At 47.6% G+C, this 27,160-nt stretch overlaps 1 protein-coding gene across 1 annotated transcript in view; it reads left to right on the plus strand.

Annotated features, from left to right (window-relative positions):
• B4galnt3 (beta-1,4-N-acetyl-galactosaminyltransferase 3) overlaps positions 1-27,160 on the plus strand; it is a 101,993-nt gene that overhangs the window by 49,114 nt on the left and 25,719 nt on the right. The window contains 2 exon segments of the mRNA XM_038320248.1: positions 17,955-18,058; positions 19,547-19,624. Of these exon segments, the coding sequence (XP_038176176.1) occupies positions 17,955-18,058; positions 19,547-19,624 (182 nt within the window).

Raw genomic sequence — 27,160 nt, forward strand, 5'->3', positions numbered from 1 at the left:
TGTCTTTACAAGTACTCCAAGTAGGAGACTGTTCCAGAGACCGTTTAAATTTATATCAAGTAAAATGAGAGTGGATGAGATCCAAACGGCAGCAGCACTGCTCTCTCTGGGAGCCGTGCCCGGCTCAGGAGTGGGAAGGCCTCTTGCCTTTCATCTTTTCCCCATATCCTGGTTCCTTCTCCACAGCACACTTAACTTCCTCCTCCCCTTTTGGGCTAGGGACCAGGGCAGTCTGACCCATTTCTGAGCAGTTTTTATCAGCTCATCTTCTTAGATGCCCTCGATTTTCTCTTTGGTTCCACAAGACTCGACATCAGAGGTTCCTTCAGACAGACACTGGCATCCCGGTGAATGTCTGCTGTTTCTCAGGGCCAGGGTGAAGAGTCGAGCGTGGGATAGGTCGCCCCGAGACAGTGACTCTGAAGGTGCCCTCTGATGTACCTGGTCTGGACTCTCCTGCTCCTAACTAAAGTCCTGCAGTGGGCTGAGGATTCCCACGTTTATCTGACCTCATACCAGTCCTTCGCTCCGACTCTTCATGAGTGTTGCGCTCTGGCTCAGGGAAAGGGGACTGATGGAGAAATCAGTGAGCTGTGGGGCTGCACATGGAGTGGAGAGGCTGTGCATGAGCCATTTGTGCATTTTACATTCTTATTGACCCAACTACAGGTGGGTCACAGTAGTTTATAGGTGAGTCCTCATGTCATCTGAAGAATTTAGCAACTGTGTAAGGCTAAGTGATCCCCCCCACCCTCGACAAGGCCTGACATCAGCCCAAGCTGGCCTAGAACTCACTAAAGCTGGGTGGTTTCAAACCCTACTTTAGCATCCCACTGTGTGCTGGGGTTACTGTAAGCAATAACCGACTATCGAACAATGTGACTCTTTGGCCTGGGTGCCAAACGTTCTATTGACGTATATGGAATAGAAAGCTGTCACTCAGCAGTTTAATCAACCATCGTGGGGCAAGGTCTCATTGACTTTGTGAAGGTCAGAGCAGAGCAGTAGAGGTTATTTTACGGAGCTGTAATCAATAACATCTGAACCAAAGTAAATATTTTACAGCCCAAGGACTGATTTCTTTAGAAAGTTACGTTGATGTATGTGTTTATTTTGCGTGTGTGTTTTGAGTGTGCGCATGTGTGTGGTGTGTGTGTGTGTGTGTGCGCGCGCGCGCGCGTGCATGCGCCTGCACATATGCCATATGCCATAGTACACTTGTGGAACTCAGAGGACTGCAGGCCCAGGCCATCTCCTGCCCCCGAGGTGCAGATTCTGTTGAGAAGGTAGAGAGCGACATTTACTGTCATGACTCCTTAGCCCTTCCCAGGCCAAGGCCCTTTCTCAAGTAGGCTTGCAGGTATCTGTCTTACTGATTTCAAGAGTCCGGGGAGGGCCATCGAGTAACTCACAGGCAACGGTGTTTACTGCTAAGCCTAATGACATGAGTTTCATCCCCAGGACCCCTATGATAGAAGCAGAGAATTGGCTGCAGAAAGCTGTGTCTACTGCCCCCACCTACACATTAAACAAAATAAACGTAATTAAAAAAAAATCTAGAACTGGAGCTGTAGCTCAGCTGGCAGAGGGCTTGATTTGCATGCATGAGACCCTGGATTTGATTTAGCTGCACACACACACACACACACACACACACACACACACACACACACCACCTCTTTGTGACGTTAGGGCTGGGATTTAGGGCCTTATGTATATGAGGCAAGTGCTTTGCCACCGAGCTGCACACCACCCCTTACTCATGGATTTTAAAAATTGCTTCTTCACCTAAAGAAAGGATCTTTTTTTTTCCTTCTGTGTGAAATGTTAGGAGATTAACATGTCAAGGAAGTACTTAAGTGTGCGTCTGGGTATTTTCATGCATGTAAGTTACAGTAGAGATTATTTTATGGAGCTGTGATCAATGATATCTGAACCAAAGTAAATATTTATTTTACAGCCCAAGGGACTGATTTCTTTTTTCAAGTTTTAGAAAGTTACATTGGTTTATTTGTTTATTTTGTGTGTGTTTTCACAGTAAGGATAGGAGAGAAAATCCTGAAGGGAGGATGATAACCCGTGTGGCATTCAGGTCTAATCAGTTAGCAGGCTCTCGCCTTTCTGACTGAGGCCACAGCTGATTCCATGGGGCCTTAGAGCTCCCCCTCTTCCCGCGGTAGCGATCAGATTGAGGGCTGATCCTGCCCTTCATAGCAGGCTCTCAGATTCTCAGGGAAACGTGTTCTTCACGCTGCCTCTGGGACCATGACCTTGTTCCCACAAGAAGGCTTATGTTCTTAGAGTCCAAGCTAGACAGAACCAGCGATATTGGGCACCTGACACCAGACTCGTGTACTAGATAGCCTTGCTTGTTGGTGGACTAGGAACTTGCTCTGAACCAGAGACCTGGTTTTAGTCATGGGTCTTATCCGAGCTTGCTTTGTGATCTCAGACAAGGGCACCTTAATCTTCTAGCCTTTAGCTTTCTAATGGAGACAGTATGTGAGCTTGTAGCTGTGCTCTTTCTATCTTCCCAGGCTGCAACAAGATGTTTGAGACAGGATCCTGGAATTTGTACATCAGACTGGCCTCAAATGCACAGAAATCTGCCTGCCTCTGTCTACTGAGTGTTGGGATCAAGGGTGTGTGCCACCATGCTTGGATTGAGCTGTTTTTTTTCCTGTTGTTTGTTTGTTTAAATAAGAGTATCACTACACAGTCCAGGCTGGGTTTGAACGTGGGATTCTCCTGTCTCAAGCTCTGGTTGTTTTAAAACTCACTTTGTAGACTAGGCTGCCCTCAAACTCACAGAGATCTGCTTGCCTCCACCTCCTGAGTGCTGGAATTAAAGGCGTGAGCCACCATTGCTTGGCTAATTTAAGTTTTAAGAGCTAGTTGGGAACAAGCCTAAGCTAAGGCCAAGCTTTCATACTTAATAAGAAGTCTCCATGTCATTATTTGGGAGCTGGTGGTCCAAAAAAAGATCGGCTACATTTAATAGTCTAAATAATCAATTCTCCTATCGTCCAGATAGTCTATAAAAGTGTCTAGGTATGGTAGTGTTTGTGTCTTTGATATATTTATGTACCTTTGCTTTAAAAATAGAATGGCTCTCAGGAAAGCCTCATCCTTTGAAGAGTCAAGTCGGCTATGTCAGCTAAACTGTTTTCATAGGGCAGAGAGCCTCCTACCCTGCCTGTATTTGAATGGAGCTGCCAGGTTCCTGCAGGCAGCACTGGGGATCTGATCTCTAAGCAGACATCAGGGTGTTGAGAGACGAGATAGTAAAGGTTTAGCTAACTGCCTGGCTCCTGGCCTTTCTGGGCCTGGTGGTGTGACTCCCTATTCTATTTACTTTGTGGTCTTTCCCCCGATTTACCTTAAAGACAAAACAAACAAAAGACAAAGGCAGGGTCTTGTAGCCTGTCTGACCAGAAATTTACTATAGACACCAGAGGGCTGCAAACTTCCAGTGATACCCTTCTTTCTAACTCCCAAGTTCTCCATAACCAGCTCCCAAAGTTCCTTGTGGCTTCAGTTAAGGCTACAGGGAAGGCAGGTGGGCCTGCGGTTCTAGCCGGATTGAACCATAGCGGAGTCTTTGTGTTTAGTTGCTGAGTTTTACTGACTGATGCCTGGTCATACTACACGTCACCAGGATTCATCTGGTGTGACATATGACTTACCACAGAAGTTCAAAGTATCCAGAACCAAGCGTGTGGCACACATCTGTATTCCCGGTACTCAGGAGGCTGAGGCAAGAAGATTACAAGTTCCAGACCAGACTGACCACGTTTCACACACACACATAAGCACACATGCAAGCACACGCGCGCACACGTCTACACCATACTTGTTGTGCTAATTCCACGATCACTCTATGTAACTACAGTGTCAAACAATTAAACTGCAAAGGTTCGAAATGGTTACTTTGAAATACCTGCTTCTTGGAGGACAGGCAACTAAGTCTCCACCTGAGCTTCCTGAGCTGCAGATTGTAAGGGACCAGAAAACTTAAGCAGTCCTGGAAGCAGGCATGTACTGAATTCGGTGTTTTCACACTGTCTAGTATAGTAGGACACTAATACCCTGGGGATGCCCCTCCTTAGGCATGCATAACTTCTGCATCTTTTCTTGTTATGGGCTGGGAGTGGTTCAGTTGGAGCATACCACATTCCACTCCTTTTCCTCTCCCGGCTCCACAGATTTTCTGCATCCTGAGTGAAACCCAGGCTCACTACTGTGTCTCTTCCCCTGATAGCAGTCTGGTCCCCTTGGTCTTCAGTTCCTGCTAGATTTTTGTTTGTTTGTTTGTTTGTTTGTTTGTTTTGTTTTTCTTCAGTAGTGTACCTTCCTGGAAGATTTGCAAACAGGGTCTCAAAGAGACACCTGAACACTTATATTTTTCAGCCTTTTTTTCTTTTTTAAATACAATAACCTAGTGGGAGAAACAACCCAGCTTTCCATGATAGATGAATAGATAAGCAAAATGTGATATATAACCATATACAATGGAATATTGCTCAGCTTTAAAGAAATTTTGACACATGCTACAACTTGGTTGAACTATGAAATAATGCTATAATTATGAAATAAACCAAACATATAATTACAAACCAAACATATAATTATGAAATAGGCCAAACGTAAGAACAAATGTTGTATGATTCCATGTATATGGGATACTTAGTATAGTGAATTTATAGATAGTAGAGTTCACAGAGAAAGTTGCATAGTGGTCCCCTGGTGTTGGGAGGAAAAGAAACAGAAGTTACTCGTGTATACAGAGTTTCAGTTTGGAATGCTGAAAACTTTGTAGGAAGGATGGTTGTATAACAGTGTAAATGTATCTAATGTGCACCGAGCTGTGCATGCCTGAACTTTTCTTTGTGTGGGGGGAGCAGTTATTAGGTTAACCTGCAGTGGCTCAGCTGTCTCTACAGCCCCATTTGCAAATTTAAAAATCATAAATTTTATGTTATGTTCTCTGTTAGACTTTGCATTACTATATCAAAGTGCCTGGCAGAGACAGCTTAGTGGGGGAGGGACTGTACTCCACTCAGGGGAGGGTCCATTGCATCATGACGAGGAGGACGTGTGGCGATGCTCAGATCATGAAGAGAAATACAGAGAAGGACAGCCAGTGGCCCAGAGATAGGCCTGCTAGGTAGAGACGTGCGCTCTGAGACCATCTTCCTTCTTCTGGCTCCACCGTCCACAGTTCTGCCACTTCCAAGAGTCTATTCGGAGCCTAAATCTGTCCATTGATTAGAGCATTCATTATGCCAGTCTTCATGTTAGTCATTCAGGGGGCACCCTACAGACTCCCTAGAGGTGCACCTCACCAATCTCCCAGGTGCCTCTCAATCTTACCAAGTTGATAATCAAGATTAGTCCATCTTATGTTTTTAACATAAACACACCCCAAAGTTACACTTTGAAAAGAGAAAGAAGGCGAGGCATGGGAGTTAATGCCTCTGGAAGCAGTGGCAGGTGGATCTCTGTGAGCCCGAGGTCAACCTGGTCTACATAATGAGCTTCAGGCCAGTCAGAGCTAAATAATGAAGTGATAGAGATGGGGTAGGGGGAATGGGTAAGAGAGAGAGGGGGAAAAGGAAATAGTGTACACCAAAACAGCAAGGGCTTCCTTGGAGACCCTTGGCTTGTGACTTTGCTATCTCAGCAACCATGAGTGTCCACAATCTACTAAGACAGCTTTCAGCTGATCGTCAGGGCCAGTGTCTGTCAGTTCATCCAGTCTCTAGCCCAGAGTTATGAGGAGATGCTGCCTAAGGACCCTTTGTCCCTCATTATCCACACATTGCACGTGCTTGCTTGATGCAATGGGAATATAATAAGGAGAGAGACATAATCTTAAGGCTTTTCTGAGCTCAGGCTCAGGGGCAGTTAAACACTATAATGGCGTACTGTGCCTCTGGCAAGAATCAAAGACTGATATCAGACGTCCTTAACCCTGGCTCCCCTTGCATATTAGACAGTTCAGTGAACTTACCTGTAGGTCTCTGCGCCCTTGTCAACCAAGTGGAAAAGGTTCATGGCACTGGGCTGAACATAAGAACGAGACCGAGAATGTGTGGTTGTGACTCTGGGATGAGAGCCTTACCCTTACGCCCAGCCCTTTGTCCTCAGTGCATACGAACCCTCAGAGTTTCATTTAAATAACATTTGTGGGGAGGAGGAAAGAAACACCTACCCTCCCAATAACCTCCCTATAACCTCGGCCTGCTGGAACTCTGTATAGGCCAGGCTGGCCTTGAACTCACAGAGATCCACTGGAGTGCTGGGATTAAGGGTGTGTGCCACCACACCTGACCCCGATATTCCTGTTGCTGTCCTGTATACCATTCCTTCTCCTTCCCGGGAACAGATCATAGCACTGGATTTTGGCAGGTCACTTCTCTCAGACCATCTAGCAGCGGGCAGGCACCCACATCAGATAATACGCCTCATTTGTTGTCCAGCCAGATGCTGAGAAGAGAGTGTGTTCAGTGGCCCAGTGGTGGATCGCTTTCCTGGCTTGCTCGAGCCCTAAGGTGGATCCCCTGCACTGCAAATGGTGTATGTGTGTGTGTGGGGGGGGGGGGGGCTGGGGTGGAGGTAGTCTAACAGCTGATATCAGGTGAAATGGGCTGGAAGACTGTCTCTTGGCTGCTGGTCCAAACCAAGGCCCTGTGTGGCCCAAGAATGTCCTTGGCTTCCAGGGTCCTTCCTCTCTTTGCTTCCCTTGGATTCCACTGCCTCTCTGTACAATAGGTAGAAGGTCCTATGTAGGATATTGTTAGATCTTTTTGAAAAACCAGCAGTCTCTTAATGCCGTTGTCTGGAGGCTACGAGGACTCAGTTTCCCCATCTGTAAATCAGGAATTGTGTCAGTGTGGTTGCTGTGGGAGCGAAATGAGACAACATACGTCAGGCGTGTAGCTGAGACGAGCCTGGGCAGATGTCTGTTTGTAGCTATGGTGGTTTTCTCTGTGAAGCACGCGCTAACCTGTTAGGTGGTGGGGGTAATGTGTGGAGGAGAGATTCCTAAACAGACCCCTCCTAGGTCTGTGCCGTCATCCTGCCGTAGTCATCCCGGAAGTCCAGGCTCTTTGCTATAGGCAGTTAATTGCGAAGTATTTCCTGCTTGTCCCTTCTTGTCTTTTAAAATATTACTTAAGAGACCCGGTCTCGCCTCCTCTGTGTGGCTGTGATGCGGGTGTGCTGTTGTGCCCAGATTCCCTCCTGTCTCCTTAGTGGCTAGCTGATGTTCCTGCTTGCTTTTCACAGACACACCCCCCACTGTTTAACTCCCCACGTCTTTCCTCCACCTTCTGATGACGATGGTTTGGTTTTATTTGCTTGTTTTTATCCCGACTCTCATTTTTTTTCTTATCAATGACGCTTCTGTCTCTGCAGGTTCTCCAACAGTGGAAACCATTTTTCTTTCTCTCAGTCAGGAGAGAGATCCCTGTTTCCTCCTAGAGGAAGAGCCTCAGGTTTTAAGATTGCATGCTTTTTAGTTTTAAGATTTGTTTTTATTTTTATATGTGTGAGTGTTTTGCCTGCTTGTATGTCTGTGCCACATGTGTGTACATTGACCACAAAGGCATGAAAAGGGTATCAGATCCCTTGGAGCTGGAGTTGCAGGTGGTTGTGAGGTCCCATCCTGGGTGCTGAGAACTGAACCCAGGTCCTCTGCGAGAGCATCTAGTTCTCTTAGCAGCTGAGCCATCTCTCCAGTCCTATGTGGCCCTGTGTATGTATTTGTGAGTATGTATGTGTGCATGCATACAGGCACTTGTGGAGGCTAGAGGCATCAGACCTGAAGCTGGAATTAAAGATGGTTGTGAGCCATTCAGTGTGAGTTCAGGTAATCAAACCTGGTCGTCTGAAAGAACAGGAAGTGCTCTTAACTGATGAGCCATCTCTTCAGCACGAGCCCAGGTTTTTTAACTAGCTACTATTGTCTCATGCCCTCCAGAGCCTCTGTGGGCATCATTAAATCTTCTTCTGAGATCTAGTGATCTTCTTGTTGAAATTCCTCCATTGCTGTTATACAGAGTCAGGGTTTTCATATTTGTTGCTTTTCCTAGACTCATTAGGACCATGAAGACAAGTTTCTTAATTACAGAGAATTTGCTCATAGTCTTGCCTGGGTCTTTGAAAATGGAAAATCCTTGAGCAACATGACATCAACATCTAGTGAGCCCAGCTTGCTGTGTCTCCCAGCTCGCATCCAATAGAACTGGCATGCACTTGCCCTGTGTGTGGGCACAAGTGTGAGGACCAACTGGGCTATTTCCAAGTTCTTAGATAAGTGGGTCTTTTCAGTAACCATGGATGCCTGCCCTATCATCCCCTCTGAACGGAAAGAACTAAATGTCCTTTTCTCTCTATCCAGCTGTTAGTAGGGTTCATACTCAGTATACACTAGGTGTTCAGCAAATGTCTGGTGACTGGGTAGCTCAGTGGTCCATTTGCTCAACTTCCCCAGGCTTCTGATCGATCATTCTTAACTACATATTCTGCAGTTATACGAATACCCTACTACTGTAGCCCTGAACTCCCTATTTGAAAGACCCCCAGGGAGGTAAAGGGTAGTTCCACACATTTTCCTTAAAGAATATCTTTGGCCAGACAATGGTAGTGCCTGCCTTTAATCCAAGTACTCAGGGAGGCAGAGGCAGGCAGATCTCTACGAGTTTACTGCCAGCCTGGTTTACAGTTTAAGTTCCAAGACAGCCAGAGATACGCAGAGAAACCCTATCTTGAAAAACCAAAAAGAAGAAGCCAGGACCGCTGTTCAGCTCGCAAGTAACCACACAGAGACTTATTATTACTATCCAGCTCTTGCAACTTAAATTAATCCATTTCTATTAATTTAAATGCTGTCATGTGACTCATGACTTGTTACCTCATTTTCTATCCATCCTTTTCCTCCGGAGCTGACTGGTGACTCCTGAGACTCCACCCTTCCTCTTCCCAGTGTTCTCTTAGTTTGGTTCTCCCGCCTAACCTCTTCCTGCCTAGCTATTGGCCAGTTGGCCCTTTATTAAACCAACAAGAGCAGCACATCTTCACAGTGTACAGGACTATTCCACAGCAATAGACCTCGTGGGTTCAGAATAGTCAGCCCCATCTAGGGGCCCTGAAAGAACCTAAGTGGCTCTTGCCTAGGAGTCCTTGAGGAATGAAGTGCAGGCTGTGGGCCAGTCTTCAAAATCCAGGACTCTGTCAGCTCTCGGTTTTTCCCAAAATGTTCCATTTCATTAAGGGTCTTGCGTTCACGTTCGCCTTGCACGGGACTGTGACTGTCGTAGCCCTGACTAGTAGATGGTCCCTGGAATGTTATGGGCTGTTTAAATCTTTGAAACGATACTAGTGAGAATGATGATATCCTCAAGGTGGCCCAGGCTGAGCCCTGTCTTCTGGAGTCTATGTCCGTCATCACACATGCCTGAAGACTGGAAACTCACTGAGCTGGGCTGTGTAAAGTCAAGTCCATATTCCCCGGGCAGCAGCAGCACACAGAAGGACATTGAACTTTCTGTCTGTCTCTTCTCCTCATCTGCGCCCTTGGCTTTATCTTCTCTCTGGCTGTTTGGGTGAGCAGGAAATCCCACTGCAGCTGTAGGGCAGGTGCATCCCTGGCGCTGGCTCAGATGCCCTCTTTTGGCCCCTTCTAGGCAGCACCCACAAGGGCGGTAAGTGCAGTTCCCATGTCACGAGCTGCAAGCCTCAGCCTGCCTGCAGCCACAACCATCCCAACAGCTTAGGTGCCAGCCTGGCGGGAAACTGGGGTACAGCTGACGGCTCTTCAGGCTCCTGGGCCTGGTTGTGAGCAGGCTTGGAGGCCTGTTAGGGGCGAAGCTCATGAGAGCCCCATCTGAGTTTATCTGTTCCTGAGCAGAACCAGGGAAACCTTAGGACCCCACCTCCCTACTGTCCTCAGCCCTTAGACTTTCCCTCCTCCTGATGAGCTGGGCAGCCACTAGTGATCCCCAGGGCCCATTGAACACAAACACTGTATTATTCCTGTTGAGAAGGAGACGGTGCCGAAAGCAGGAAGAGGGCATCGAACTGCGCAAATGCTCTTGTTTAGTTCGCTGGCTAGTCGAAGATGATGGGATCGTCCATTCAGGGCTCTGTTCCCCTTCCCCCTCCCCTTCCCCTCCCTCCCCCCACCGCCGCTGCATTTCTTTGGCACTTACAGAGAGATACTGGTTAACTAGTAACTAAATTGGAAAGAGAGAGGAAGTGGTCTGGCGAGTGTGTGCACGTGGTATCAGGAAAAGGTAGTTTGGAGACGGTGGTAGAACAGGGATGGGCTGGTGAATAAATGGGCACACGTACCAGGTGACAATCGTGATAATAAGCTCTCGTGCACACCTAATAGGGAGTAGTAGAATTAAGAACACAACCTTTTGTCCTGGGCTCAAAGCTTGCCTCAGTCACTTAATGTCTTTGTGGCTTTTAGCAGGATCAACCACCCACAACCAAACAACCCTGTAAACCTTGTTTTCCTAGGAGTAATCTGGGCTGTGGGTGTTGCTCAGTTGATAGAATGCTTGAGAGCATGCATGAAGCCTTGGGTTCAGTTCTTAGTATCATATAAGCTGGCATGGTGGTGTGTGACTATAATGAGACTCTATCGCAAAAAAAAAAGCCTAAAATAAAAATACATTGTATAACATGTATGTAATTCAAAAAGAAAGAATAACAATATGTATGTATAGCCGGGCAGTGGTGGCGCACGCCTTTAATCCCAGCACTCGGGAGGCAGAGGCAGGCGGATCTCTGAGTTCGAGGCCAGCCTGGTCTACAAGAGCTAGTTCCAGGACAGGCTCTAGAAACTACAGGGAAACCCTGTCTCGAAAAACCAAAAAAAAAAAAAAAAAAAAAAAAAAAAAAAAAACAATATGTATGTATGAATATATGTAAAAGAAAATATGAAAATAAGGTTGGGAAGAGAGGTTTCAGTAGGAGAGAGGATGATATAAGAGAGGGTAATAGGAGGTAAAAAGAACGACCAACATTTATTAGATACACATGAACCTGTCCAAGCATAAAAGCTTTCTACATACTCAGTGTATACATACATGAACCTGTCCAGGCATAAAAGCTTTCTACATACTCAGTGTATACATACATGAACCTGTCCAGGCATAAAAGCTTTCTACATACTCAGTGTATACATACATGAACCTGTCCAGGCATAAAAGCTTTCTACATACTCAGTGTATACATACATGAACCTGTCCAAGCATAAAAGCTTTCTACATACTCAGTGTATACATACATGAACCTGTCCAAGCATAAAAGCTTTCTACATACTCAGTCTACACATATGTGAACCTGTCAAAGCATAAAAGCTATATACATACTCAGTCTATATATACACAAACCTGTTAAAGAAAAACTGAATATTTAAAAAAAAGTGTCAGAGCCTAGAAAAGAGATTGTTGAAAGATAGTGTGGCAGTGTTTTGAAAGACATTTCTGTGCTTGTAATCTGATTAAGCCTCTGGTTCTGCCAGGCCTGCCTGTCCCTTTCTTCCTCTTACCCAGGAGGCATAAGCCAATGTTAATTATACTTTAGCCCGTTCTTGCTAAAACTGCCATTCACTTGCTTTTGGGTCCCTGGGCTCTGTAGTGTCATAGATTGTTTACTTATTTATTGAGATTTACTTATTTTTATGTGTATGAGTTTTGCCAGTGTATATGTCTGTGAACCACATATGTGCCCACCAAGGCCAGAAGACGGTATGGATCTTGGATACCCTGGAGTTACAGATGGTCGTAAGACAGTGTGATGCTGGGCGTCCAAACTGTATCCTCTAAAACAGCAGTCAGTGCTCTTTTTTTGTTTTTGCTGTGTTTTGTGTTTTTAGAGACAGGGTCTCATTACATAGTTCTGGCTGTCCTGGGACTCTCTGTAGACCAGACTGACCTTGAACTCATAGAGATCCGCCTGCCTCTGCCTCCTGAGTGTTGAGATTAAAGGTGTGTGCCATCTCTCCAGCCCCATATCATAGATTATTAAGAACTACAAAAGAGGATTGCTTATATAGTTTATATATTAGAAATTATAGCTAAATTTTTAAAAAATAAAGGAAAACAAAATTATCTGTGCCCAAGTTAATATAAATATAGCAGGCCTCTATAGTAGACATATATCTGTGTGTGTGTGTGTGTGTGTGTGTGTGTGTGTGTTAATTGTTATGGCTAAAATAATAATAATTTTTATTGCATCAAGTTCCCTGGGGCATCAGGGAGCAGGAAGGAGAGACTCTGTCTTCAGAGCCTTGGGCATACCCTGAAGACCGTCTCCAAGGTGACAGGTCCTCGCTTCATCCATGCCTGTCTGTGACATGCTGCTTCCAGTTTTTGATCTGAGCTAGACCCTGCTAGCCTCAAGCCATGGTTTCTTTGCCCCACTGAAGACACTAACTCCCCAGGTTCTCTCCTCAAGTGCTCCCCAGGGGACAGAACAATTTCATCCTGAGACTCAGGGCTAGTTCTTATAAATCTGTGCCCCAAATGTCATGACCTCTGGTCTCCTTGGCAGCCTCTTGTTTCCTAGTAGGAGGAGGATGCTGTCTCCTTGGCGGCGCATTTTGGTCTCTGGAGAGTGTGTTTCTGTGCAGACCCCAGGGCTTCGTTTTGAAATCTATATTCATCCTGGCTCTTCCATCTGTGGTGTCCTGTGGAACAGGCGAACTAGCCCTCCTCCTGGGCTGCTCACCCCCTCTGCAGAGTCCTGGGAGGCCAGCTCTTCACCTCTCAAAAGTCCCCCCCCCCCCCCCCCCCCCCGTAGTTTAGAGAAGGAGAAAACCCTTTCTACTGGAGACCAACCCTAAGGCTGGAAACAACAGTCTAAAGATGTTTGCGCCTGTCATGGTAACCCTGTGCCTCAATCCCTTTTCAGGTCGTTCCCCAGTTCCATCTCTCCTGGTGGCATTCTTGGGCTGCCTTCAGCCTCCCTGCTGCTACATAGAGCTATCAGCTTCCTCCCTCCCTCCCTCCCTCCCTCCCTCCCTCCCTCCCTTCCTCCCTCCCTCCCTCTCTTTTTTAGGGAGGAGGGAAGGGCTAAGTAACCAGCCCATTTCACTGTTTAGCCTTTACTTGGAGGTAATCTTGCATCATTCTGTGCTGGGCTGCCTGTGTTCAGTTCTGTCTCCCCGCTGGCAAAATCAGCTGAGTAAGAAATGGAATGTAGAGAGATGAGGTGACTCATCCATTCATGGCTGACACTCCATGATCACAGGATTGGAGCAGATTCTCTAGGTCTCCGCTGGGCTCCCTGTTGTTCATGATGAAGTGATGTATGTGCCTGTGTGCTCATAGTTTCTGTCTGCATGGTGAAATAAAACTTTCAGCATGGAGTGGGCAGGGTGGTGCACACTTTTAATTCCAGCAACCAGGAAGCAGAGGCAGGTGGATTTCTATGAGTTGAAGGCCAACTTTATCTATATAGAGAGCTTCAGGCCAGTCACGGCTACATAGTGAGACCCTGTTTCAAAAATAATAACAAAACAACCCAAAAGCCAAATCCATACTTCCTAGCATGATGCTTTGCATATAATAAGTGCTCGTTAATGTTGGCTGCTATTAGTACCATTCTTATAGTTACTTAGAAGCAAAAGCAATACACATTTCCACAAGCTTGTAAGAAGTCTGGTTGCACACTGGCAGAGGTTTGAACACATTTTTAAAAAATATTTTTATTTATTTATCATGTATACAGTGTTCTGGCCGCATGTATGCCTGCAGGACAGAATAGGGTGCCAGATTTCATTACAAATGGTTGTGAGTCACCAGTGGGTGCTGGGAATTGAACTCAGGACCTGTGGAAGAGCAGCCAATGCTCTTAACAGCTAAGCCATCTCTCCAACCCCCTTGAACACATTCTTATGTGGTTGGCTGGAAGGGAGTGTGCTTTGGGTCAGCCGGTTAGTTCAGGATCTTTATTAACAGGCTTTAGGAATTTATACTGACATGCAAATCTAGCAATAACTTTTTCTTAAGTTGTTCTGGCCTGCGGGCATACATGCAGATACTCCACCCTGGCAAGCACTTAACTGTTAAGTTAAAAATGCTTTTAAGTGTTTTCAGCCCCTGGGATGGAGACCGAGGCCAAGCCTGCAGTCCCACTGAGGGATCTGCAGTAGCAGTGAGGGCCTTTGCCGTTCTGCCATGTGAAGTGCCCTGACATCCTTATGCTGTATTGATAAGAGCATCAGATGAAGGGTCCAGGGAAATGAGTACCAGCTCCTGACCTGCAGCACCGAGTGATGCTGGAGATTGAGTTGTTACCAACACTAGGTGCTTCATGTGCGTTCTCGTTTCTCTGTGAGACTTTGGGCTAATAATTGTACCAGTTTTATTCTTTCATTTTTGTTATTTATGAGAGAAAGGGTGAGAGGAGGCAGTGGAGTCAGCATATGTTAGAGTCTTTGAAAAATGATACCGAGGGATATATGTGTGCTATAGTGTAGCAAAGAGCCAGGATGATAATCTCCAGGCCTTTGAAGTCTCTATTGCCCCCAGGAGGGATGTTGGCAAAGCTCTGGCTGATGGTGAACTTGATAGCCCAGCTTTGTGAGGGCAGAGCACGAGGCCCAGGGTGGTGCTTTATCTGATACCTGAGATCTAGATGTCTGTCTCTTGGCATAAATGTGACACCTGCTGTAGGAAGAACAGGCCCTGGCAGCTGGTGCTTTGGAAGGAGAAGTTCAGCCAGAAGCAGGAGGAATCACTTAACAGGGGACAAGTGACAAGTGTCTGTCATTCAATCAGCACATTCTTTAGTTCCAATTGTCCCCAGGGGGCTAAGCAATGGCTGGGTATCCACTGGCAGGATTAATGCAGATGCAGAGAGGAAGAGGATCCAAATATAGGGCCCAGTGCCTGGCATAGCGTGTTTGCTCAGTGAACACTGGCAGGACCATGGGGAGGTGATAGAGGACCACAAAGTCCATGGAGCAGAGAGGACATATCTATTGCTGTGCCAACACCAAGTTCCTGCTGCCCTGTCTGCTTGCTCTTGGGCTGGTAAGCAGCCAAGATTCAGAGCTACTGACTCTTAGCAGTTTACACAATTCAAAAGAAGTTGGGATTCCTGTCCCCTGACTCTCAAATCTAAACCCCCAATTCGGGACAGTTAGGAGGAAGAGATACTTATCAAGCAGTGTGTGAGTCAGACACATATAACTCAGTGCTCACAGCGGGCCTGGTGGACAGAGCAGATGCTTCTGTTTATCCTGATGAAGAAAGCCAGGTTAAAGAGATGCTCACACCCTTACAGCTGGAAGGGCACATGTACTTAGACCTGCCACTCTGAAGCCTGAAGACTCCATGGTTGACTGTCCAAATCTCAGTTATATATCAGAACAGTGTGGACCTGCAGGTGAGGGCCTGACTAAGTTTAACTTCACTGAGTTTCCTGTCTTTTTCTCAACAGAACTCCTCTCGGCTGCAGAGAGAGCCTTTAGTTATAAAGGAGTAGAACTAGGGGTGTCAATGACTTCTTCCCTTAGTGTAGATCCGAGTTCAGTTCTGAGTACAGCCAGGAGGCCAGGGGTTTACAGCCAATAAGCGGATTAAGGAAGGCAGTCCACACAGTTGCCAAGTAGGGACATTAAGAACATTGTAGCCAAATTAGGCTAGCAGGATTCCTCTAAAGCAAGGGTTTGGGGCTGGAAAGACAGCTCAGTAACAGCGCTATTGCCCTGCAATCATGAAAAGCAGCGTTCAGGTCCCAGCACCCGTGTCGTTAGCTGGGTACCCTGCACATGCGCAGGGGGACGGAGACAGGAGCATTGCTGGGACTTGCTGGTTTTCAGACTAGGTGAGAAAACATGAACTCAGGTTCATCACGAGACAAGTCCTCAAAGGGAATCGAGTGATTGAGGGGGACACCCGATGCCTTCTGGTCTCCACACATGCATACGGCACACACACATACACGCATGTGCTCGGCAGGGGGTATTTTTTGAGATTTGTATTTTTTTAACTATGCGTCTGTCCATGTGCCCTTGGAGGCCAGAGGTTCTCATAACTGTACGCGAGACTGTGTAGTGACCCAAGGCCCAGGTCCAGGACTCCGACTCCGGGACTCCTCACAGCCCTGCTAAAGATGACAGACGCTGGCTCGGAAGGACTGCCTTCTCTAATCTTGGGTGACAGGTCGATCTGTGACTCAGAACCCCAAGCTCCTCTTTCCTCATTTGTAAGATGAGAATGCTCACACCTGACCTAACTCCAGCATCTTAAAGGGCTCACAGGATACCATGTGCCTGAGATGCTTCCTCAGCACGAGCCACAGCCACATAAGCCCCCTCCAAGGCCTGCTCCAGTCTGTGGTTCTGTGCCCACCCCTCTAAGCATCAGCACATAAGACTCCTGCACAGGAGATGTCTACCTTCTGGTTCATACGACTTCTACTCTGTGGTTGTTTTTGTTTTGCTGAGACGGTCTTGCTTTGTTTCTGAGGCTGGTCCAATGTTGCCTTAGAGTTCTGATGTGTTAGAGGCCTCTGCCCCTGTACCTAGCTGTTTATTCTGGTTTTGTTTAGTTACCTGTGTCCCTGTTGGTGCTCACATAGGGATCCCGTGATACTTCCGCCTTCTGCCAACTGTTGATTCCCAAGTGGGGAGGGAGGGTGACTGTCAAACTCCTTTTAAGTGGAATATTTTTTTCCCAAATGAGCCGTGCCTGTGTTGTGCCTCACATGAGCTCCAGAGCCGAGATGCAGCCCGGCCCCACAGCGGCATCCTGCTGAAGCAGCCACTCAGATTCTCATCTCGGCCTTGCTGCCATTCGTTCTGTGACTCTCGTCATTTCATCAGCCTTGGTCCCAGTATTTCCATTTCCTTTTCTTTTTCCCTTTGAGACAGGGTCTCTCTGTGTAGCCTTGGCTGTCCTGGAACTCAGTCCGTAGACCAGGCTGGCCTTGAACTCAGAGATTCACCTGTCTCCGCCTCCTGAGCGCTGGGATTAAAGGCGTGCGCCACTAGCACCTGCCTGGCTTTAAGGGCTTTTTGTTGTTGTTGTTTTGTTTTTCCCATTTTTTCTTACCTGGAGTGAGGATGAAGTGCTCTTCAAAACTGGCCTGATGCTTCCCAATTCTGATTCATGGCCTATAGTGTTGTGGGTTCACTCATTTTAAGCCCCGCAGCTCTGCCCAGCTGATCCCTTTATTGCCAAGAAGGCTCTGGCATCTAGTGACTTAGACTGAGCACTCGCCCTGACTCTTCCCACCCTTATCCACGGCAGCCCCTCTTCATCTGTGTAGGTATGCTTGCTTGCACATCAACAGTTTCCTGTCCCCTCCCTCCCGCCATGGTTTGTCTTTTCACCTCCTCAGATGCACGCAAGCTAACCAGTTCCAGAGCACCCATCAGTGAGTCGCATTGAGCCTTCAGATCAGCTCAGAACTCTAAATTTGCTTGACAAACACCAAGCCCCTGGCTCACCCTTTCCTGCCTCCTCTAGCTCTGGCTCTATCCAGCAATCCCATGGTTAATGATCAGAGAGGCTTGTGCTCCTTGCCCTTAACTCTCTTGTCCCCACCTCCCTTAATCCCCTGCTGCTACCCTGGAAATAGCCTTTGCCGCCAGTTTTTGACTGGGCCTTTTGTGAGAAATGACCCACCATGTGCAGCTGGGTAAGAATCATGCTGTAGTGAGTCCCACAGTACTGACAAGAGCCAGTTCACGGGGCAGAGTTCCTTCTTTGATTTAGGGAAGGCAGAGGTCTTTCCCACCCTCTGCCATGTGGACTGTGGCTAAATTTGCATCTGCCCATGCCTGGCCCACTTCATAGCTACCTTGCAAGGTGGGGTAAGGAGAAGAGAAGCGGCCCCCCCCCCTTATCTCTGCCTCCCTAATCTTAGATTTATGGGCTCCTGAATTAAGTTGACTTTGTTTTTCTCTTTTTTCCCTTTGTTAGGGTATGGCAGCTGGAGAGAACTGGCCAAGGCACTGGCCAACAGGAACATTCCAGCTGTTGATCCCAATCTCCAATTCTATCGTCCCCAGAAGCTGAGCTTAAAGGTATGTGGCAGGTCCAGTCTTTTTTCTGGTCTCCTTGCTGCTCAATCAGTCAGGATCTTCAGTTGCCCTTGGTTGCTCCATGGCCGTAAGGGAAATCTGCTTCTCTGGGGTGTGTGCAGAGACTGCGGGGAGGGCTGCAGTCTAACTCTAAAGTTGTAGATGAGTTCCGATATCCTGCTTGCCTTCCTCAAAGCCACTGCTTCTCAGCCTTCCTAAAGCTGCGACCTTTTAATACAGTTCCCTATGTTGCGGTGACCCCCATCCATAAAAATCATTCTGTTGCTACCTCATAACCATAATTTTGTTACTGTTTTGCATCCTAATGTAAATATCTGACATGCAGGATATCTGATATATGACCCCTGTGAACGGGTCATTCTGCCCCCAGGGATGGCGACCTACAGGTTGAGAACCATTGCTCAAAGTTGTCTTGTTTCTGCTTTTACCACATTGTCCAAGCTATCCAAGTCTGAGCTGTTTCAGACATATGTCCCCCATCTCAAGACAACCCATCCTAAAAGCTAGGCTTAGCGGTAGAACCTTTGCCTATCTTCTGTGAGGCCCTGATTTCATCCCCATCTATTCTACCCTAACTCCCCCCACCCCCTGCCACCCCCCCCCCCACAGCATTTCCTGCATATTATTAACCAGCATATCCTGGAGACAGGACTGTTTCTGCTGACAGTACCAGATATGTGGTGCCAGAGGTGATAACGGAGACAGATGCCCTTCCCTGCAAACAGCTGGGGTATGGTTTGTCATGGAACATTTTCCTATAGTGTTTCTCAGGAGGTAGATTAGGGAAACTGCGGGCCATCCCAATTTGGAACCCCACCCCTGAAACAGCTGAGCCAAAACCAGATGTGGATCCTCCGAGCTGGGCGAGACCAGAGTCAGTCTGTAGTCGGGTATGGTAGGGAGGACTTGGGGTGCTTTTGAGGGGCTCCCATTTGTTGAGATCAGTGACAAATCTGGATAGAACTTGGTGTGGGGGATGTTGGGAAAATAAGAAGTCATAGCTCCTGCCCCAAGGGGGTCCAGAGTCAGTTTTTTTTTCCTCATGGAGCATGTTGAAAAAAATTCAGGAATGTGAGCAGACCTCCAGAGTGCATTTTGACAAGCCTGAGACAATCTCCTCAGGGATATGAATGAAAGTGTCTTTTAGGTTGACAAGCCTCCTAGGGACAGGGCTGTGTCCCATGATCCCCTTCTTTCCCAGAGGCATCTTCAAGGAGCCTCGTATCCCGTCCTGTCTCCGTTTGTTTTTTAAAAAATTATTTATTATGTACACGGTGTTCTGCCTGCACACCAGGAGAGGGCACGAGATCTCATTTCAGACAGTGGTGAGCCACCATGTGGTTGCTGGGAATTGAACTCAGGACCTTTGGAAGAGCAGCCAGTGCTCTTAACCGCTGAGCCATCTCTCCAGCCCCATCTCCAACTTTTTACCAATATATTCACCAAGTTCATTTTTTGTTCTTCTGATAGGACCAAGAAATTTCCCGAAGTAGGAGTAGGAACAGTAGCTACTTGAAGTGGAACAAGCCTGTCCCCTGGCTTTCAGAGGTAAGGAACTCCGCCGATCCTGCTCTTTACACAGGTGTAACAGAGGAAACACAGAGATCTAGAAAACTCTCTTGTGATTATTGCTGTACTGTATTAAGATGTTTCCCTCTGGGCTCATTAGATTTTCCTCCATCAGAGGAGCACAAACCTTTGCTGCAGGCCTACTGTGTGCCAGGCTCGGCCTTTCATCTCTCATCAGCTGTTATCCCCTGTAAGGTGGTCTTATTGTTAGCTCAGCTCTTTGTCCTCTACCTAACCCAGTCCACTCACAAGGAGGAAGGTTTATTTTGGCTGTGGTTGCCTGGCCTGTTGCGTTGGGCCTTTGTAGCATAGCCCATCGTGGTGGAGCTAGGGAGGAGGATTCTAACTTGGGGTGACTGGGAGCAAAGAAAGAGGGGAAGGGGCTGGTCCTAATATCCCCTCCAGCAGCAGGACCTGGTTCCCTTGGGCTCTGCCTCTTAAAGCTTCCACCCATCACAGTAGCACTGCAGGTTGTGACCTGTGGGCATTTCAGGGACATCGTAGATCCAACCGGTGGTAACAGTCATTATCTTTACTTTATAGATGAGCAAACAGTGTCTGGGGAAGTTCCATGGCTTTCATGGCCTTGCCAATCCCCAGTCTTAAAGATAACAACTTGCCCAAGAGTGCTCTCTCAGACCATTAAGTCCCATAAGATATTCCAAGAAGAAAGGAATCCATTGTTAAATAAACCTTAAAAAAAAATCAAAAGTCCACTGTGCAGGACAACTGTTCTTGGAAATTCACATTAACATATGAAAGATTCTGAGAAGTCCTGGGGAAATCTGTTTAGCTTGGTTGAGCTCTGCACGTCCCAGATTTATGTGCCCCAGAATTGCCTTTTCCATGAATGCATGTTAATATTCTGAGCTACCAATGTCCTAAAGGAACATGTATTCGGAATGTGCTTTAGAGAACCGTTATTGTGGGACCCAAATCACAACCAGGTGCAGGGACTCAGAGGGGCGATCACTTGAGCCGGCCCAGCAAAGAAAACCCCAGCCATCCTGATACTATTTACTAATAGGCATTGATAGTCTTCCATCCTAACTTCCTTCCTTCCTTCCTTCCTTCCTTCCTTCCTCCTTCCTTCCTTCCTTCCTTCCTTGAGCATGTACAAGTTATCTTAAGGACATGCTTGTACCAAAAACTCTAGAATATCACGGTGCTTTGGGGAAATCCCATTGTACATTGTGTTTAGAACCCAGAATCTCCATCTTGGAGCCTGTGTTAAAGACTCCTTTTCTTGGCTGGGTGGCGTGGGCCGGTCTATTGTCTTTAGTGTTCCTATTACAGACTGATCTTGCAGCTTGGGTGGTTTTATTTCCAACCCACCCACTCAAGGGCCAGAGAAAAGAGACAGTGTTAGCTCCTCTGCTCTGTGAGACTGCCCTCTTTAAAGCTCAGGGTGAGGATGGGATTACAGTGCTGGCACACTTGTTCTCGGTGACATCATCAGGCACTGGAGATCGTATGCTGGGCTGTGCTTTAAAGATCAGGTGGTCCTGGGGATACAGCCTTCTCTCTAAGGACAGCTTGGTTTGTTTTTCTTTTTTTCTTTTTTTTATGTTGTTCCTTGTTTTGCTCTTTCTTCCTTCCTCCCTCCATTCCTCCCTCTCTCCCTCCCTCCCTTCCTTTTTTTCCAAGACAGGGTTTTTCTGTGTAACTACTCTAGCTGTCCTGGAACCACTCTGTGGACCAGGCTGGCCTCAAATTCATAGAAATCCATCCGCCTCAGCCTCCCAAGTGCTGGGATTAAAAGCATGTGCCACCATCATCTGGCTTGTTGTTTATTTTTGAGACAGGGTCTCCTGTAGCCCAGGCTGGCCTTGAATTCACTGTACAGTTGAAAATGACTTGTAATTCCTCCTGATTTTCTGCCTTCATCTCCCAAGTGCTAGGATTACAGGCACGTGCCACCACTTCTAGCGGGTTCTCATTTGCGTGCGCTCTCTCTCTCTCTCTCTCTCTCTCTCTCTCTCTCTCTCTCTCTCTCTCTCTCTCTCTCTCTCTCTCTCTCTCTCTCTCTCTCAAGATAGAGTCTCAGGCTAGCCTGAAATGTATCATCCTCCAGCCTCAACTTCCTGAAAACTGGGGTTATAGGCTTGTGCTACCACCACATCTGTCCTGGAATTGACTTTTTTTGCGGGGAGGGATCTTTGAGAAAAAGAGATCTTGGTTGACCTGGAACTCACAGGGCCAGCCTCTGCCTACTGAGTGCTGGGGTTAAAGGCATATGCCATCACAACTGGGCAAGACTGACTGTTTTAAAGAGATAGTTGGTATCTTAGTGGTGTGGGAGGTCCTTTTAGTGATAAATGCCAATGGATTTCATCTTTAAACATTAAAAGACTTAAAACCCTCAATATTTGTAGCTCTTTAGGGAATCCCTGATTTCCTAGGCTGAGGCGATGAATAGCATCCTCTCCAGCCCAGCTTTCCCATCCCTCCTATGCCCAACTCAGTGACTCTTAGATTAGGTGGTCACCACTTGGTAGGCAGTGTGTCTGGGAAGTCGCAGAGTTAGTGGAGAGCCTTGTTCCGAGTGAAAGAGGACTAAACGTAAAGATACTTCTTTGCTCTCCAGTCTCGGGTTTTGCCTGCTGCTCTGAGGCCAAAGTCACTGGGAGGGGCAGCAGCCTTGGCTGCTGTCCTTGGTGCGTCGGAGAGGACTTCGTGGATTGGACAGCTGGGGCTGGGTGCATGGAGTAACTGCCCGTAAAACGTCCATGGGACCCTAGCAAACTCCAGTGCCAGATGCTTCATCAGTTGGTCAATGTGCAGGGCCATAGGCACACTCAGTCTCCCTGGATCGTTTCCCTAAACAAAACTAATTATGAGCAAGAAGCTTGGTGACCACAGCTGTCCGAAGCGGCCACAGTGTAATGTTGGGAGACGATGCTCCTCACCTGGGACAGAGCAGGGCATAGACCGAGGGTTTCACTGTGTTTTGTTTCCAGCAGTTAATCCGGTGTCCCATGCATTGTTTTAGGGTTTGTTTGTTTTTTGCTTTGTTTTGCCTTTTTTGTTTTTCCTGCTTATTTTTTTTATTATTTATTTATTTTTTGAGACGTGAAACCTAACGCCGCTTAGAGTTTATTTTAGCTTAAGATATGCTAGGACCCACAGTGATTCCTTGCCTCAGGGTTACAGGCTATGTCACCATGCTCAGCTTGCTACTGTTTCTGTGGGGCAGGGGTGAGGAGGACGAGGAGGGCAAGGGGCAAAGACAACTTTCAGGAATCAGTTCTCATCTTCCCCCTTATAGAGGCAGGATCTCTTGTTTCTGCTGCACAGTGTGTTCTGGGCAGCTCTCCCCTCTCACAGTAGGACTGCTGGGATTCTCTATCTCACAGTAGGACTGCCGGGATTCTCTATCTCACAGTAGGACTGTCGGGATTCTCTATCTCACAGTAGGACTGCCGGGATGGCAGACATGATCCACAACACCAGCTGTTTATGTGGTGAAGATAGAGCTCAGGGTGTTGGCTTGTGGGGCAAACACTTGACCACTGAGGCATCTTTCTGATCCTTGTTACTGCTTTTAAAAATAGAATTTTGGGAAGAGACCTGATGGTGCATATCAGTAATCCCAGCACTCGGGAGTATGAGGCAGGTGGATCACTTTGGGTTAGAGAGTATCTAGGATGTTGTTGGGGGAGAGAGGATTGTTGGTTCCTGGCTGCCTGGCTGCTCAGCCCTGAAATAATCACACAGAAACTGTATTAAACACTGCTTGGCCCATTAGCGCTAACTTCTTATTGGCTAACTCTTACATTAATTTAACCCATTTCTATTAATCTGTATATCGCTGCATGGCAGTGGCTTACTGGCAAAGTTTCAGCATGTCTGACTCTAGCAGCCATGGCATCTCTTAACTCCGCCCTTCTTTCTCCCAGCATTCAGTCAGTCCTTCCCGCCTACCTAAGGCCAAGGCAGTTTCTTTATCCATTAATGGTAATCAAAGCACACAGAGGGGACTCCCACATCAGGCTACATGTTGAGACCTTGTCTCAAAAAAAACAAAAAAATAAAACAACAACAAAAAATGTTATGAGATCTAGTTCATATTCCTTACACGTCACTCACGATGTGCAACCCAGTAGCTTCTGGTTTATTGACAGAGTTGTGCTTTGTTGAAGACTCTGCATCTTGCTGACTCAGTCACTCAGTGGTAGATCATTTGCCTGGAATTTGTGAGACCTGAGATACAATTCATACAGATAGATAAGGAAGCCAGGGCTGAGAATGCATGTAGCTCAGTTGGTAGAGGACTTGCCTGGGTTCAGTCTGCAGCTCTGTATAAACTGGGCATGGTGACACACACCTGTAATCTCAGGAAGTGGAGGCAGGAAGATCATCCCTGGCTACATAACAAGTTTGAAAACAGCCTGAGCTACATGAGACATTGTGTCATAAAAGGAAAAGAAGGCCCTGCGTCCCCGGCCACACTCTCGTCCCAGCCTTAGGTACAGAGCTATCTGCTTTATATATTTTTTTATTTTTTTTTATTTTATGTGTATGAGTGTTTTTGCTTAATGTATGTATGGACGTCATATGTGTTCGGTGCCCATGGAGGACAGAAGAGGGTATCATATCCCCAGATCTGGAGTTATAGGTGGTTATTAGCCACCACGTGAGTGCTGGGCACTGAACCCATGTCCTCTATCAGAGAAAAGTTGTTTACTTCCTGGCTCTACATTTCGCTGTCCCCGATATGGCATAGAGATGGAATCATGAGATGTGTCCCGATGGGTCTGACTTCCGTCACTTGTATGAGGTTTGCAGAGCTCATCCACAAGGTAATATGACATTTTGTAGTGGTGTAGGATGGCATCTCATAGAAAAGCCACACCTTAAGACTTCCCTGGCTGAGACCACAAGGGATGAGTTATTGTTCATGTGTCATGCTTGTAACTAAGAACAATGTTACAGGGTCCAAGACACCCCTCAGAGACTGCCTTGGTCCTACCAAAGTGGCCTTTGGTGATGTAGTGGCCATATGAGTTCTAGATCACTGAGGGGGAACATTCTAGATGGCAGCACCAGCTCCCTGGCTTGCAGGGCACAGCTGCCCATCACTTAGTCATCTGCTGGTCTTCTTCCTTGGCTTGGGCCGACACATTGGCTCCTCCCTCTGCTGGGCTGTCATGAAGCAGAAGTTCCTGGGAGGATGGAGACAGGGAGAGCTATTTGCCTTCTATTTTCCCTTCCTCTGTTGGCAGACAGATTGTTGCTGATCCGGGCCACCTTGACTAATGCCGCTGTGAACGCTTGTGTGAGCTTTGCTGTGGGTGGGGCTTTCCTGTTTCCAAGCCCGGATCACCATCATTGCGGGTTCTCTCCCTCTTCCTCACTTTGGTCACATGGTGACACACCTGTAGCATGTCCCTTCCTTATGAGCCTTCTGTGTGAGTCGGGAAGCTCCGCCTGTCAGGCTCCACAGAATGGCCTCCAACCTTCATCAAGCTCCAGAATGGCCTGTTTCTTTCTAGCGTCAAGAACCCCTTCGTTCCACAGGGAGCACACTGTCCACTCAAAAGGAGGTCAGAGGTTAGGAGTGTAATTTATTGGTAGTGTTTGTCTCACTGGCATGAGACCCCAGATTCCATTCCCAGCACTATCTTAGAAAAAGTGGGGAGGAGTAGATCAAATTGTTTCCAAACACTGCCCAGGAACCTGGGTGTGTAGGAACCAGTGTGATTGGCACACTGAAGTCAGGTAAGGCCTCACCAGTTCCAAGCTGACCCACCCACCGCATGTGCTGGGTTTGTGACAGAACAGCAGCTCCAGCAAGAGTCAACCAGTGCCCGCAGCCATGGCACCTGATCACTCCTGTCCCTCTGTCCTTCTGCAAACAGCTCCAAACACGGGTGACACCATTTTCCACATCTGAAGTCTTGGTCTTTGATTTGAGTGTCCCCCTCCCTTCCTCCCCCCCCCCCCTCCCTCTCTCTGTCTTCTCCCCAGACACTACACCCCTGAGCTGTACTCCGCTCTCTTTCGGCTAACTGCACGGTGAACACGTGACCTGGTACTCGGTGGCGGAATTTATTCCTCTGAATTCAGCTTTTATGATCATCCATCCATTCAGATAATTCAGATGTGGTGGGACACGGCGGAGGGAGCTGTTAGCTCTTCCCAGGGCAGGCGAAGAGGACCTCAGAAGTATCTGAGAAAACTTTTGAAGAATAGATAGGAGCCTGCCATGTGGGGAAGAAAGCATGGGGCCTGGTTAGGAAACAGTATTTGGGAGAGTGTGGGAAGTCGAGAGCTGGATGGTTTGGGGCAAAGGTTGGGAGTTAGATGTGGGTAGGTATGGCAGGGGGGGGGGTACGGTGTGTGGTGAGGGCTGGGAAGGCAGGTCAGTCATAAAGATCACAGTGAGGTTTTATTCTGCGGTCACCTCAGGTGTTCAGCTGCGGAGTGACTTGCTCCATCACAGCAGCCGAGCTGCTCCAGAACATTCCTGGAGGCAGTAAGAGGACTCAGTACTGGAGAGACTCTGTCATCCACTTAGGCCACATGCCATGCTGCTGGCCTGGCAAGCCCGTAAGGCCGGGCAGAGGTGGAGTTGGAAGGGAAAGCAGGCCTTGCTCTACTTAAATACTCCCTTCTGCCCCCTCCATCTCCACAGGGTAATTACTGTGTGTTCTCTCAGGGAGTCATTTCCTGAGCCCCCAATATCCTCCCTTCTAAATGAGACCATCCAATAGATACTTTCTTCCCTACAGCTAAATGCAGGTTCCAAACCATCACAACTACGGTTTGGAGGAGGAAACCCTCCCCCTTCCTGGCCTTTTGTCTTTGCTAGGCAAGGGAGAGGGGCTGCAGCCGAGGCTGTGCCTGAGTGCCACAGCCTTGCTGGTTCAGAGTCCCTAAGATGGAGAAGCCCATGGTGTTGTCAGTGGTTCTCCATGACATCCCCCACAGTCAGAGGTTGGGGACAAAGGTCTGAGACTCAGCCAAATGTTGGGTGAGGTGGTACCCCAAAGAAAGGACTAATAAATAATCTCACTCACTCTAGTCTGCCCTGCTGGCTTTCCATAGCACCTCAGATACCCATGCCAAGCTAGACCACCTGGGGAGGAGCCCTGGGGGTTGGTGTCTCCGTGCCCTCAGGCCAAGCTGCTTCATGCCAAACCCATTTTCAGGCCAAGCTTGGCCTCCTAGCTCCAGGCTTACACAGCAGACCTCTCTGGTGGCTGTGTTCCTCTTCTGTTCCCCTGCTCTTTTGGGGACCAGAGTTCTCTGACCTGTAGGTCTCTTGGGGAGGACCAAAAGCAGACCACTTGAGGAGACAACTGATCCTTTGAAGCTGGACTTGAGGGAATTTCCTCAGAAGCAGCATAATGTCTCCATTCTTCCCTTCCTCGAAGTCTCAGCCCACCTCCCACCTACCGGCCCACACACTTTCTCGCCCACCCCAGCCCCCTTCTTGTATCCCTATGAGCGATGGCTACTTCCCAAGTGTTGACTCAGCTCGTGTGCTTACAGGTCAGAGAGGGACAAGCT

This window comes from Arvicola amphibius, chromosome 2 (assembly GCF_903992535.2).
Source record: "Arvicola amphibius chromosome 2, mArvAmp1.2, whole genome shotgun sequence".
NCBI classification, from domain to species: domain Eukaryota; kingdom Metazoa; phylum Chordata; class Mammalia; order Rodentia; family Cricetidae; genus Arvicola; species Arvicola amphibius.